The 12,500-nt window shown below is 48.7% G+C and overlaps 1 protein-coding gene across 1 annotated transcript in view; it reads left to right on the forward strand.

Annotated features, from left to right (window-relative positions):
* LOC135821032 (two pore channel protein 1-like) overlaps window positions 1–12,500 on the forward strand; it is a 25,592-nt gene that overhangs the window by 6,618 nt on the left and 6,474 nt on the right. Inside the window, exons 7-23 of the mRNA XM_065334090.1 lie at window positions 441–529; window positions 1,224–1,258; window positions 2,009–2,067; window positions 2,421–2,520; window positions 3,377–3,450; window positions 4,415–4,460; window positions 5,246–5,303; window positions 6,961–7,073; window positions 7,229–7,298; window positions 7,919–7,963; window positions 8,297–8,353; window positions 8,814–8,861; window positions 9,099–9,171; window positions 9,626–9,724; window positions 10,571–10,642; window positions 10,904–10,993; window positions 12,023–12,111. Of these exons, the coding sequence (XP_065190162.1) occupies window positions 441–529; window positions 1,224–1,258; window positions 2,009–2,067; window positions 2,421–2,520; window positions 3,377–3,450; window positions 4,415–4,460; window positions 5,246–5,303; window positions 6,961–7,073; window positions 7,229–7,298; window positions 7,919–7,963; window positions 8,297–8,353; window positions 8,814–8,861; window positions 9,099–9,171; window positions 9,626–9,724; window positions 10,571–10,642; window positions 10,904–10,993; window positions 12,023–12,111 (1,217 nt within the window). The remainder of the gene's footprint in view (window positions 1–440; window positions 530–1,223; window positions 1,259–2,008; window positions 2,068–2,420; window positions 2,521–3,376; window positions 3,451–4,414; window positions 4,461–5,245; window positions 5,304–6,960; window positions 7,074–7,228; window positions 7,299–7,918; window positions 7,964–8,296; window positions 8,354–8,813; window positions 8,862–9,098; window positions 9,172–9,625; window positions 9,725–10,570; window positions 10,643–10,903; window positions 10,994–12,022; window positions 12,112–12,500) is intronic.

Consider the following 12,500-nt stretch of genomic DNA (forward strand, 5'->3'; position numbering starts at 1 on the left):
GCACAAGGCAAAAGAGGCCGACCGTGCACTCGTCACCTCCTTTTATCCCACACCGTGCTCCCTCGTACCCGTTCCCGGGTGGACAGAGAACACTACTTCTCTGCTAATTCTTATACTGTGACGTCAACCGCTGAGAAGTGACATATTTTAGATGTGCTATTTCAGGCCCCAAATCGCAGGTGCACACTATGCTCTGAATATGAAAATGCATGTTCTTTGAAAAGTAGTACAATGCATCTAACTCTTGCGAAGTTTGCCACTTTTGACCCGGCGCAAGCCATATGTATGCATTTCTAGTGTCTACTGGCAGCTACAGTACTGCTAATGCAAGTCTCGCCAAGTTTGATAAAACATGGCTGAAGTCTTGACTGTTGTGGTGGTTTGGGTGATGGTGTTGGTGGTGATGGGTGCTGGTGTTTTTGTTTAAAAACTGTGCACAGAGTTGCCCGTCAGATAGTGCAGTCGTTGCCACCAATCCTGGATATGATCATGTTGCTACTCTTCATCATGGTCATCTTCTCTGTGTTTGGTGAGTACTAGTAGTAGGCCAGCAGTTTGTTACTTCAGTCCCACTGTGAAGAGAGGGAAATTCCAATGCCAGGAATGATACCCATGTGGGATTGGGTACCAGACTCTGTTTGGGGGATGCAAAGCCACTATGCAAGAGGGGAGGGGGGGGGGGGGGTCTTCTGACTTCTGCAGGCTAGGGGTTTTCACTGCACGTCAAACACTGATAATCACACTTGTGCTAGAGGCTGCTTGTACTTGTTTGAGTTCTTACACTACTTGCATCCATAGCTCATTCGTTAGAGCATTGCTGACCCGTAGCGGAAGTCTCTGGTTCGAGTCCTGGTGGTCATGGTCAATGTTTCCTTGAGGCGTTTCCTTTTCCAGTCCCTCAGACTTATGAGTAGTTGCAAGCAACTTTCAAGTAAGGAAATTTGTATTGACCTATGCACTCAGTGCACACACTTTAATCAATTGTGCCCACTGGGGTCTAGTACCCCCCCCCCCCTAACTTTATTATGATAGGGTACAAGTCGCACTATTTGCTGGGCAGCAGTTCAGATGACGATAGCATAGTGGTAGCGGTTGTTTTAAGTTGTGTGTGCGTGTGTGCGTGCGTGTGTGTGTGTGTGTGTGTGTGTGTGTGTGTGTGTGTGTGTGTCTGTGCATGCTTGCACCTGCATGTGTGCTGATCGCTATGGTTTCCACTTGACTAGGTTACTTCCTGTTCTCGGAGAACCCAAATGATCCGGTAAGTATGCTTGCCATCCGTACTGGTATTCTGCTGGATTTTGTTGGCATGTTGGAATGCATGTGTTTTCCCTGGCTGCTGATGTCTGCATCACTGTTGGCTTTAGAGAGCAGGAGTTTGGAGAGCTGTGCTTGTGCATGGGCGTAGCTCACAAATCTGTGGTGTGATGACCATGTACCAGCGACAACCTCGTAGTTTCCAGTTTGCTTCTTTTGACTATGGCAGCCACTTGCTGTTGCAGTGACTGGACTACGCTGACTGTACACGAGCTACGCACCTGCTTGTGTGTGTGTGTGGGGGGGAGGAGAATTTCGTGTGTGATGGCTGGGCATCAACACACATGCATGTGCAGTGAAAAGCAGAACTTCACTCTTGCCCCAGGCCCTGTACACACACAGAATACAAACTCATTTTAGGGTTCACCCGAATGCCATCTATCAGGATGTCGACAGGATGAAATATGATGTCCTCATGGCAGATTCAGCGGTACCAATCTCCGCTATCTCTAGAGCTACGCCGTCGGCCGGTGCAGTTTTTGCATTTTCACTGTCACTGGGCTTTGACCTGATGCTGCTGCTGGCCTGCACCAACAGTACTTGTACACTGTATCCACTGAATTAGTTTGTTGTCCCCTTGCCGGTTTGGCGTGCTGCCAGCCACTACGTTCCTGTGCTTCTCTGTGTTGTGCTTGAGTGTGTCGATGGTGATGGTGTTTTCTTGTGTCCCCGTTTTCTGGTGCCTGGTTTGCAGAATTTCAGTTCATTCAAGAACAGTTTTGTCAGCCTGTTCATCCTAGTGACAACGGCAAAGTAGGTCATGTGTGTGTGTGTGTGTGTGTGTGTGTGTGTGTGCGTGCGTGTGTGTGTGTGTGTGTGCACGCGCACGCGTGGGTGTTTGTATGTATGTGTGTTGTTTTATCCAGCTCAAACAGATCATCTTCTCATTGTATCTGTATTCACCTGCACATATAGCCTGGCACTTACATGCTGTACTGGTCAGGTAGACGTGTAGTTTTGATGAGTTTATCTGCGCAAGTTGAAGAAAGATAATAATAGTTATGTCTGTGCACATGTGTGTATGTATGTATATGTGTGTGTGTGTGTGTGCGTGCGCGCGCGCGCGTGTGTGCATATGCTTGCATGTGTGCATGTCCACTTCACAGCTATCCGGATGTCATGATGCCGGCTTACAACTACTACCAATGGGCGCCGGCGTTCTTCATCATCTACCTTTGTATCACACTCTATATCTTGCTCAATCTTGTAAGTATGCTGTAGTGCCACCCGCAGTGCCGCGATAATACACTTCTGTTACATCGCTAAGAGACCGCTTCATTGGGGTATCCTTGGCAGAGACCTGTCATACATCACACTGCGTCACATATCAGAGAAGGTACCTGCGATCTCAGACCACACACAGCACACAACACTGCATCATTTTTCACTGTGCACATTGCTCTCGTTGGGCTAGTTCTCCATCATGTCTGGTCAGTTGTATGCCTGTGCGCCAGGACCGGCGTAAGCAGTTTTAGATTGGTCCGGCCATACCCTAGCCTTTCATACGTCTGTGTATGATATGCAGGGTATACACATGACCTGCTCATATCAGCACACGTTGTTGGCCAAAAAGTCGGTCCGGCTGTGACCAGACCAACCGGACTGGTTCTGTTGGGCCTGTGTACACTCCACTGTGTGCACTGTACTCTGGCAGACTAGTGTTCCATCATGCCTGGTCAGTTCATTGCCTGTGTACACTCCAGTGTGTGCAATGTACATGTACTCTGGCAGGCTAGTGTTCCATCATGCCTGGTCAGGGCAATATTCTTGAATTTGTATTTTTACATGACACATGATCAGCTTTCCTGTCATGTGCTTAGTCAGCTTATGAAGCCGTGCCGACGTTACTTCGGGAGGGTGACAGTTTGACCTTTTGGCCTCAATTCATGTCAGGAATCAAATCAAGCATCCTTTTTCTCGGCGATGACTGATCTTGCCCTTGAACGCATCCTTCCATGACCTGCATCCTCGGACAAGACTCAGCCATCATAACCTCCGGCATGCAAACTTCATAATCAATGTGATTGTGTGATTTCTTCTCATTTTTGTTTTGAATCATTAGCTGACCGCTGTTGTCTACTCAACATTTCAAGAATTTGAGAAGAGAAAGTTTCGTAAGCTGCTGCTCCATCAACGGTAGGTTGCCGGCGTGTAACAGTGTATGTGTATGTTGTCTGTTTGTCCTGGATAGCCCGCTAAGGGATTGCGTGTTGCTTATCCTGGATAGCCCGCTAAGGGATTGCGTGTTGCTTATCCTGGATAGCCCGCTAAGGGATTGCGTGTTGCTTATCCTGGATAGCCCGCTAAGGGATTGCGTGTTGCTTATCCTGGATAGCCCGCTAAGGGATTGCGTGTTGCTTATCCTGGATAGCCCACTAAGGGATTGCGTGTTGCTTATCCTGGATAGCCCGCTAAGGGATTGCGTGTTGCTTATCCTGGATAGCCCGCTAAGGGATTGCGTGTTGCTTATCCTGGATAGCCCGCTAAGGGATTGCGTGTTGCTTATCCTGGATAGCCCGCTAAGGGATTGCGTGTTGCTTATCCTGGATAGCCCGCTAAGGGATTGCGTGTTGCTTATCCTGGATAGCCCGCTAAGGGATTGCGTGTTGCTTATCCTGGATAACCCGCTAAGGGATTGCGTGTTGCTTATCCTGGATAGCCCGCTAAGGGATTGCGTGTTGCTTATCCTGGATAGCCCGCTAAGGGATTGCGTGTTGCTTATCCTGGATAGCCCGCTAAGGGATTGCGTGTTGCTTATCCTGGATAGTCCACTGTGGGTATGCTTGTTGCTTATCCTGGATAGCCCGCTAAGGGATTGCGTGTTGCTTATCCTGGATAGTCCACTGTGGGTATGCTTGTTGCTCGCCAGGGCTAACTCACTGAGGTTATGCTTGTTGCTTGCACTATCTAATGTCAGTGAGTGGACGTCTCTGTGCTTGTCATGCCGGTGGTTATCCAGTACATCCAGTATTTGTATTCACTATGGTACATGCACATTCTAATCAATGGAAGTCACCGGTGCTATTGGTTTTGAGTTATTCTGGTTGTACTCCTCTTTGAGCTGTTCCATGATATCTGTGTGTTGAACTTGTGTGTACAGCGAGGCAGTGAGGAAGATGTTCAATCTGCTGTGCGGACAACGTCGGGTAAGTTTCCCCTGTGCAGACGGCATCAAGCTGGAAAGTGCACACAATATGTACTGTTGTTGTGGATATTGAAATTCGGTGCAATGACTGGGGCCAGCATGCTGCGTGCGTAGTGTGCACACGCACTGCAACACCGCGAAATGGACCAGCAGTGCTCATGGCTGCAAGGCCAGCGCCTCGTGGCCGCTTGACCTCTCAACGGATTTCAATGCCCACAACAGTACCTGCAGCCTGGTATGGCCTCGAGCAAACTTGCGTGAACTGCTCCTTTCTCGTTGCTGGCTCACTTGAAGAGGCAGAGAAACCCCTTCAGTTAACAGACTAGAACTTGTACTTAGCTAACCTACAGTCCCACAGTAGGCACTTCAAGATACAGTGAAACCTGTCTAAGGGGACCGCTCAAAGGACCTTCGAAATGTGGTCTCTGTTGCCAGGTGGTCTCCTTATCCAGGGTCGTTTGACTGGAAATAGCATCCTTTGGTCCTGGTTTCAGTGGTCTTCTGGGACAGGTGGTTGCCTTATCTGAGTGTCGCCTTGACAGGTTGTATTGTAGGTGTAGGAGATCACTATGCATGCATAGTTGCATACTGTGTGTAGATCACTATGCATGCATAGTTGCATACGGTGTAGATCACTATGCATGCATAGTTGCATACTGTGTAGATCAGGAAACCCGTGGTGTGATCGACACACCTCTGGCTACTGCTCAGTGTGTATATAACCACGAATGCACTCTGAGCATGGTTGTTCTTGGTTGTTGCTTGGCTGTTTTCCCGTTGCTGCAGATTTCACTACCCTTTATCCACTTCCGTGGTGTCATGCGCTACTATCGGCCAGCAATAGGTGAGGACCAGCAGTACATAAGTCTCAATGAAATCAGGTCGAGTTTCTCAAGTACGCGCCGGGCGTTGCACAGCCCTAGACCTGCGAAAACTGGGCTGCGAAAGGTGCACGGTGCCAACTTGACCCTCGCGACTCGATTTCATTGAGCAGCACTGTTCACAAGTCTTAATGTAGGTTCTTGCACACTCCTCCCCAATATACAGTACACACCCTAGCTGTGTATTGTATCATGCAGGAACCATAGTCAGCATCCACTATTTTGTCTGATGATTGGGCCCTATTGCTATCGAACTCGGAGTAACACAACAAAACAAGGTTTCCCGCCATCGTGAACTTTTGTATCTCTCAAGACTCAAGTCTGTGCAGCTTTCAAGACTACATGACTCTTTTAAAGAAAATGTGCAACTCCACATTATAACCTGTTACGACTCTTTTTCAGAAGTACATGTACGCCATGTTCTCGTGAGATCAGAGTCGTCTGGGCCAACAGAGTGCCCAATGTGCACAGGAGCAGAGCTTGTTTACACAACAAGACAAAGTGGTCACAGAGATCAGCTGTCTCAGGATCGCCACCTGGCATAAACCTACAGTCACAACTAGTATATAATCCAGATTTGTGGTATTTTGTGACTTGATGGACCCAGCAACAGGCCTGTTCCTATAGCGGGTCAGTTTGGGTGTTCTCCCTATAGCGGGTCGGTTTGGGTGTTCTCCCTATAGCGGATCGGTTTGGGTGTTCTCCCTATAGCGGGTCAGTTTGGGTGTTCTCCCTATAGCGGGTCAGTTTGGGTGTTCTCCCTATAGCGGTTCAGTTTGGGTATTCTCCCTATAGCGGATCGGTTTGGGTGTTCTCCCTATAGCGGATCAGTTTGGGTGTTCTCCCTATAGCGGGTCAGTTTGGGTGTTCTCCCTATAGCGGGTCAGTTTGGGTGTTCTCCCTATAGCGGATCAGTTTGGGTGTTCTCCCCATAGCGGGTCGGTTTGGGTGTTCTCCCTATAGCGGGTCAGTTTGGGTGTTCTCCCTATAGCGGGTCAGTTTGGGTGTTCTCCCTATAGTGGGTCAGTTTGGGTGTTCTCCCTATAGCGGGTCAGTCTGGGTGTTCTCCCTATAGCGGATCAGTTTGGGTGTTCTCCCTATAGCGGGTCGGTTTGGGTGTTCTCCCTATAGCGGGTCGGTTTGGGTGTTCTCCCTATAGCGGGTCAGTTTGGGTGTTCTCCCTATAGCGGGTCAGTTTGGGTGTTCTCCCTATAACGGGTCGGTTTGGGTGTTCTCCCTATAACGGGTCGGTTTGGGTGTTCTCCCTATAGCGGGTCGGTTTGGGTGTTCTCCCTATAGCGGGTCGGTTTGAGTCGCATATATGGACAGCTCAGAGTGCATAGTGCTCCTTTTTTGGTCAAACCCGCCCTGCTATAGGGAGCCGACCCATTATAGGGACCCACATATAATCCAGATTTGTGGTACTTAGTGACTCGTGTCATTTCTCATGATGTTTTCCACTTGGCTCTACGCTTGACTGTACAGGCGTCTTTGTGATTTTTTCAAAGACTGTAGCGAGCAGCTTACTGGATACTTCAAGTAGGTGTGGTGTTTGCGAGTACCTGAAGTCTGTGACTGTGTTCTGTGCCGGCTTGCGACGCGATGTGTTTCTTTGCCCAGATGATGTGTCGTGTCGGTGTGTCTTCAAAGTGCTCAATACCAGCGGGTCTGGTCGTTTGACTCTGGAAGAATGTTACCCGGTTTACGAGGCCGTGTTGCTGCGCTGGAGTCGGGTACGTGTCCACTATGTGTGCGCTTCTTGACGTTCTTCCCAGCTGTGGAAGAAATATGAAGCTGGTTTTGGATTTGCGCTGTTGTCGTGAACAAGCATGTTTGGGATAATATTTCTTCTACTGGTGAATTGTCTTCATGGTGTTGGTTTGCGCAGATTGATGGTACCATGCAAGAGGAGACTTGGTATACCAAAATGCCAAAACCAGTCTGGAAAATGTTACACGGTGAGTTGTAGGTGTTCACACTGACATCAGGCGAGAAGACTATGGTACAGTCAGACCTCGCTTATCCGGTCCTCTTTTATCCGGATCCCTCGCCATCCGGAAGAAAACCGCTGGTCACCGATTTACAGCATATGCCATGCATACATCCAGTATGTGTGTTCGATTTTCCGGTTCCCTCGCCTATCCGGATATTTTTTTGTGGAAAACGGATGTGTGCGGTTATGCGAGGTCTGACTTTAACCGTTTGTGTTTGGATGTGGGAATTGTAGATCTCTGGCTGTGTGTTGCCCCTTACTTGTGATTTTGTTGTGGTTGCTGCGACTGACTTTGGCCTCATTATGTTGTGTTCTTGTGTCCTGCTGCTACTGCTATTGCTGCTGATGCTGCTATGTCGTTGTTGTCACCGCTGTTGCTGTTGCTGCTTCTGTTGCTGTTGCCGCTGCTGCTGCTGCGACTGTTGTTGCTGCTGCTGGTGCTGCTGTTGTGTTGTCGACATTGTCGCTGCTGCTGCTGCGACTGTTGTCGACATTGTCGCTGCTGCTGCTGGTGCTGCCACCGGTGGTGGTGTTGTCTTTTGTCTCCATTGTGTTTGCTGATTGTGCCTCGTTGCATTTCTTCAGGAATAAATCGTCTTGTTGAGCATCGATTCTTCCACTACTTCATCAGTAAGTGTTTGCTGACTTGTTGTCGACTGATCTTCAAATGTTGCAATGACCTGTGTCGAACACTCTACAGCTCACTCCGGTGTGTTTATATTGTTGTGTGTTTCCAAGATAGGCACGACATTCCAGAGACCCTCCCCCCCCCCCCCCTATCCCTCAGTGCTGAGGTGCCCAGATACAAGAGCACTTGTCGTGCATGCGTTATATGCAGCTCCTTGTCTGCAGTTTTGAAACATTTTGTGCTGTCTGTACGTGTGTGTATGTGTGTGTGTGTGTGTGTGTGTGTGTGTGTGTGTGTTTTCTTCTTGCGTTGTCTTCCTTGTTCTCTTTCTGCAGTTCTGACCATTGTTGGCAACTGTGTGTTCATGTTGCAAGACGCTGCATCTGGACAAGGTACCAGCTAGCTCATTCCCTCGCTGCCCATTGTCTCCCTGCCTATTCTCTCCCTGATCGTTGTCTCCCTGCTCATTGTCTCCCTGCCCATTGTCTCCCTGCCCATTGCCCTATACTACTTTTCTTTCTAGTAAAACCTGTCTCCTGAACTAGCATGCTGTGGGAGCTAGATGAGTTTTCCAAGGCTACGAAGGCCGAATTCACATACGGTATACGGGCCCAGTGCAAGCTCACTTGTAAGAGGCTTGGTTGACCTCTTGCATCCACGAGATATTTGAGCCAACATAATAATGTACTTCTACAAGCATATGTGTGATGTAGACCAGGCTCAACTAGTGTTGGTAAATTTCTCAAGCTGTTTGTATTCTGCATTGTGTGTGGGGGGATGTGTCGGTGTGTGTGTCTGTGTCTGTGTGCATGTTTGCATGCATGTGTGTGTATATGTGTGTTATCCTGACAGTTGATCAACACGGAGCCAATGCCATAGCTAGCACAGTCTTCACAGCTAGTAAGTTGTCGCGACAACTGAGATACTCGTTAAAGGTTATCATCAACCCCTTTTACCACGAATGCCAAGAAACTGAAGGAGTTTGTTTGATACAACCTGAGCTCCTCTCAGCCGCATGCACAGTGGACATGCAGTGCTTTGGCTAGTAGAGTTACGGATAGTCTGTACGTCAACATTCAAGTGAATAAACCCTGTGGTTTGTTGTCTTGTTCTTCTTCTTGTTTGCCGTGTTTTTAGTCTACACGATGGAAGCGTGTTTGAAGATCCTGGGACTCGGCCCTCGCCAGTACTTTGCTCACTCCTGGAACATGTATGTACAGCTGCAGAGTGACGTACATGTTTTGCTTTGCTTTGCTTTGTTTTGCTTTGGTGGAATACCGTGTTGTTCGGAAACAGTTGTAATATACTGTCAAACTAAAAGCATGTTTCTACAGTACACGGCTTATCTAATAGTGACGTACATATCATGTACAGCTGTAGGTTGACGTTAGTTGGGGGTTCGTTGGGATTGTGTTGACTGACGGTGACGGCCTGTAGTAGCATGTCTAATGTGTGAGTGTGTACTGCATGTTGTTTGGGTACGTGCGGCCGGTCTCAAGTGTACATCTTTACCATGCTACCCGACTGTCTATGTGGTGATAGTCGTATCACAGCAGTTGGTCAGACGGCGTTTCCAATTCTTCGCCTGTTCATGTGTGCACATGCACTCATGTTGCTGATGTTTGATGTGTGTGTGTGTGTGTGTGTGTGTGTCTTGTGTGAAGGTTTGACTTTGTCATCGTCATAATGAGCCTGATTGGCTTGCTGGCGCAGGCGTCTCACCTCCGCTTCTTTGTCGTGCTGCGTCCTCTGCGTCTATTGCGGTAAGGCTTGAGCCATAGATGTTATTGTGATTATGGTGCTCTGGGGCCAGTGTGACTGTGTGTCTCTTTGTGGGGCTACATGCTACAAGTGATGCCTTACAGTGCTGCCAGGCGCCGAAGAACGACCAGGCTAGGATTTCACCAAGCCCAGCTTATCAATGTATACATGGTGACTCAACTGTGTATAGACTGTGTACATGAAAATAAGAACGGTCTGCTCTACAGTAGGCTAGGAGGCTGACCCCCCCCCCCCCCCCCCCCAGTTTGTTGGCGATCGACAGGTTTAAATACTGTAGATTCTGCAAGTAACTAATACTTGTCTACGAGTATAGTGAACATACCATGGTGATGAGGGGACCAGCATTGCTGATAATCAGTAATTGTTCCCGAGCTGACAGCTATGCCAACGCCGTGCGATATACGGCTCTGCAGTCTGGGTGGCATGTTAATGTGCTCACAGTGTCTGTACACGTGTGTGTTGCACGTCTGTCTATCTGTCTGTCCATGTACGTGTCCGCTCTTGGCTTGATTTGTACATAAAAACAAAAAAAGTTAGCCGGATTCGCGGCCGCATCACCTGACGTGTTTATGAACACATCAAGCAAATATGTTCGCATCGGCGGGCCACCACTTCGCCCATATATCCTCAGTGTCGAATGCAGACCTCACAAGTGAGTCAGGAGAGAGGGGATAAGTCTCTCAACAAGCGGACGTGTTAAGGCCCTATAACCCCACAAACCGCACCCGTATTACCCTCACACCGAGCAAGTGAATGCCCAGTTCACCTTTTTACATACAATAGTCTTATCTATGTGTCTTTTCTCCGTGTGTTTGCTTCATGTCCAGATTATTGGAGCTGAAGAAGCGTTATCAAGATGTGCTGGCTACACTGTTTGTGCTGCTGCCGCGCATGGCGAAGTAAGTCTGGTTGATGCTGGCCACTGTGCACTGTGTACTGTGCCATCTACAGAGGACTTCTCTCTGCGTATTCATTTCCATGACTAGCATAGTAGCTGCATGTGTTTGCCAAGTTGCCTAATATAAACGGTTGTGTGTGTGTGTGCATGTGTGTATGTGTGTCTGTCTGTCTGTTTGTCTGTGTGTGTGTGTCTGTCTGTGTGTCTGTGTGTCTGTCTGTCTGTCTGTCTGTGTGTTTGTGTGCATGTTGTGTTCCTGCAGTGTTGGGCTTCTCCTGATTGTCTTCTTCTACTTCTTTGCCATTATCGGCATGGAGTTTTTCCCTTTCAAAGTCAGCCCTGGATGCTGTGTGTAAGTTCTGCTGTCTTTGTGTCCGCGTGATGCATGGTGTGCGAGTGAGCAGGTGTGTGAGCATGTAGGTGTATGCGTGAGTGGGTGTTTGAGCATGCAAGTGTATGAGTGTGCGGGTGTGTGCATGAGCGGGTGTGTGAGTGTGCAGGTGTATGAGCGTGTAGGTGTGTGAGCGTGCGGATGTGTGAGTGTGCGGGTGTGTGAGTGTGCGGGTGTGACTGAGCGGTCACGTGAAATGATGTGCGTGAATGAGTGGGCGTATGCGGGCGTGTTAGGTTGCAACTGTGCATGTTCATATACTTTTTTTCCTTTGGTTCTCGAACCCGGGATGCTGATAAGCTCAAGGAGCAGCAAGGGATGCCGCCCGAGCCAGGTTAGCTATGGCCACTCCTCATATTGCGAGCAAAACAGCAAACTGCCTCATTGCTGTGGGTCTGTTTGGGACTGAAGTCCTTCTCTATTAACCATTTCTTATGTTCTGGTCATGGTAGTGCTACTGTATTTTTCCGGTTGTAAGTCGACCTTTTACGACTAAAAATAGAAGGAGAAAGGGTGGGGGTCGACTTACAACCGGGATTCGACTTATAACCGGGAACTATCAGAATCTTACAAAAAACGACCTGCACTGCATGCACGAGTGCACCATGCGTACACAGTTTTGCCAGTTTATTGGCCTTTTTCAAGGATTGGGACGTTATACCCTCCACTAAGGAATGTTTACATGATTTGTTGTTGTGTTATTAGAAGGGAGTGGTTAGTAGTGCTTCTTTGGGTGAAAACGCAGAATTGAGACCTCCAGATACGGGGGTCGACTTACAACCGGTAAAATACGGTATCCTTTTCCTGGTGCTACTGCTGCCAGTGTCAGTGTTGTTCCTGCTTGTGCTATTGCTGCCATTGCTCATACTATTGCTGTGTGTGTGTGTGTGTGTGCGTGCACGTGTACATGTGTGTGTGTGTGTGTGTGTGTGTGTGTGTGTACATGTGTGTGTGTGTGTGTGTGTGTGTGTGTGTGTGTGTGCACCACAGGAATAGTAGCGTGAGTACGTATTACTCCGTGGGACCGAACACTGTCTTCTACTACTTGAACAGCTTTGATAACATTCTCAGAAGCTACGGTAAGAACTACACCTGCTCACGGGTATGTCCTAGTTTGTGTCTGAGTTACCTGCCTTTGTGAGTGACTCACTGTGATTCGTGTAGTTAGAACGCTCTAGCTTTCGACAGGTGTGTTGCCTGCCAGTCAGCCATTCCTGTCCGTGTTCAAGGTTGCTCTGACCATTCTTCGGATGCTTTGAAGCCTGCCCTGTACTGCCACTGTGCAGCACTCTTCTTGCGCGGACCAGGCGATCCTCTGTGTGTGCGTTCTGATGTGAGTCTGCGGCATTCTGCAATCTCCAGCACTGCCAGCCTCATGCCCACAAACACCAACAGCAACACCAGCGCCGCCAGTCTCGCAATCTCTGCCAGCTGGCAGCTACTGGTGCAAAGCTGCCGCCAGACTGAC

The sequence above is a fragment of the Sycon ciliatum genome, chromosome 7 (genome assembly GCF_964019385.1).
Source record: "Sycon ciliatum chromosome 7, ocSycCili1.1, whole genome shotgun sequence".
Taxonomy (NCBI): Eukaryota; Metazoa; Porifera; class Calcarea; order Leucosolenida; family Sycettidae; genus Sycon; species Sycon ciliatum.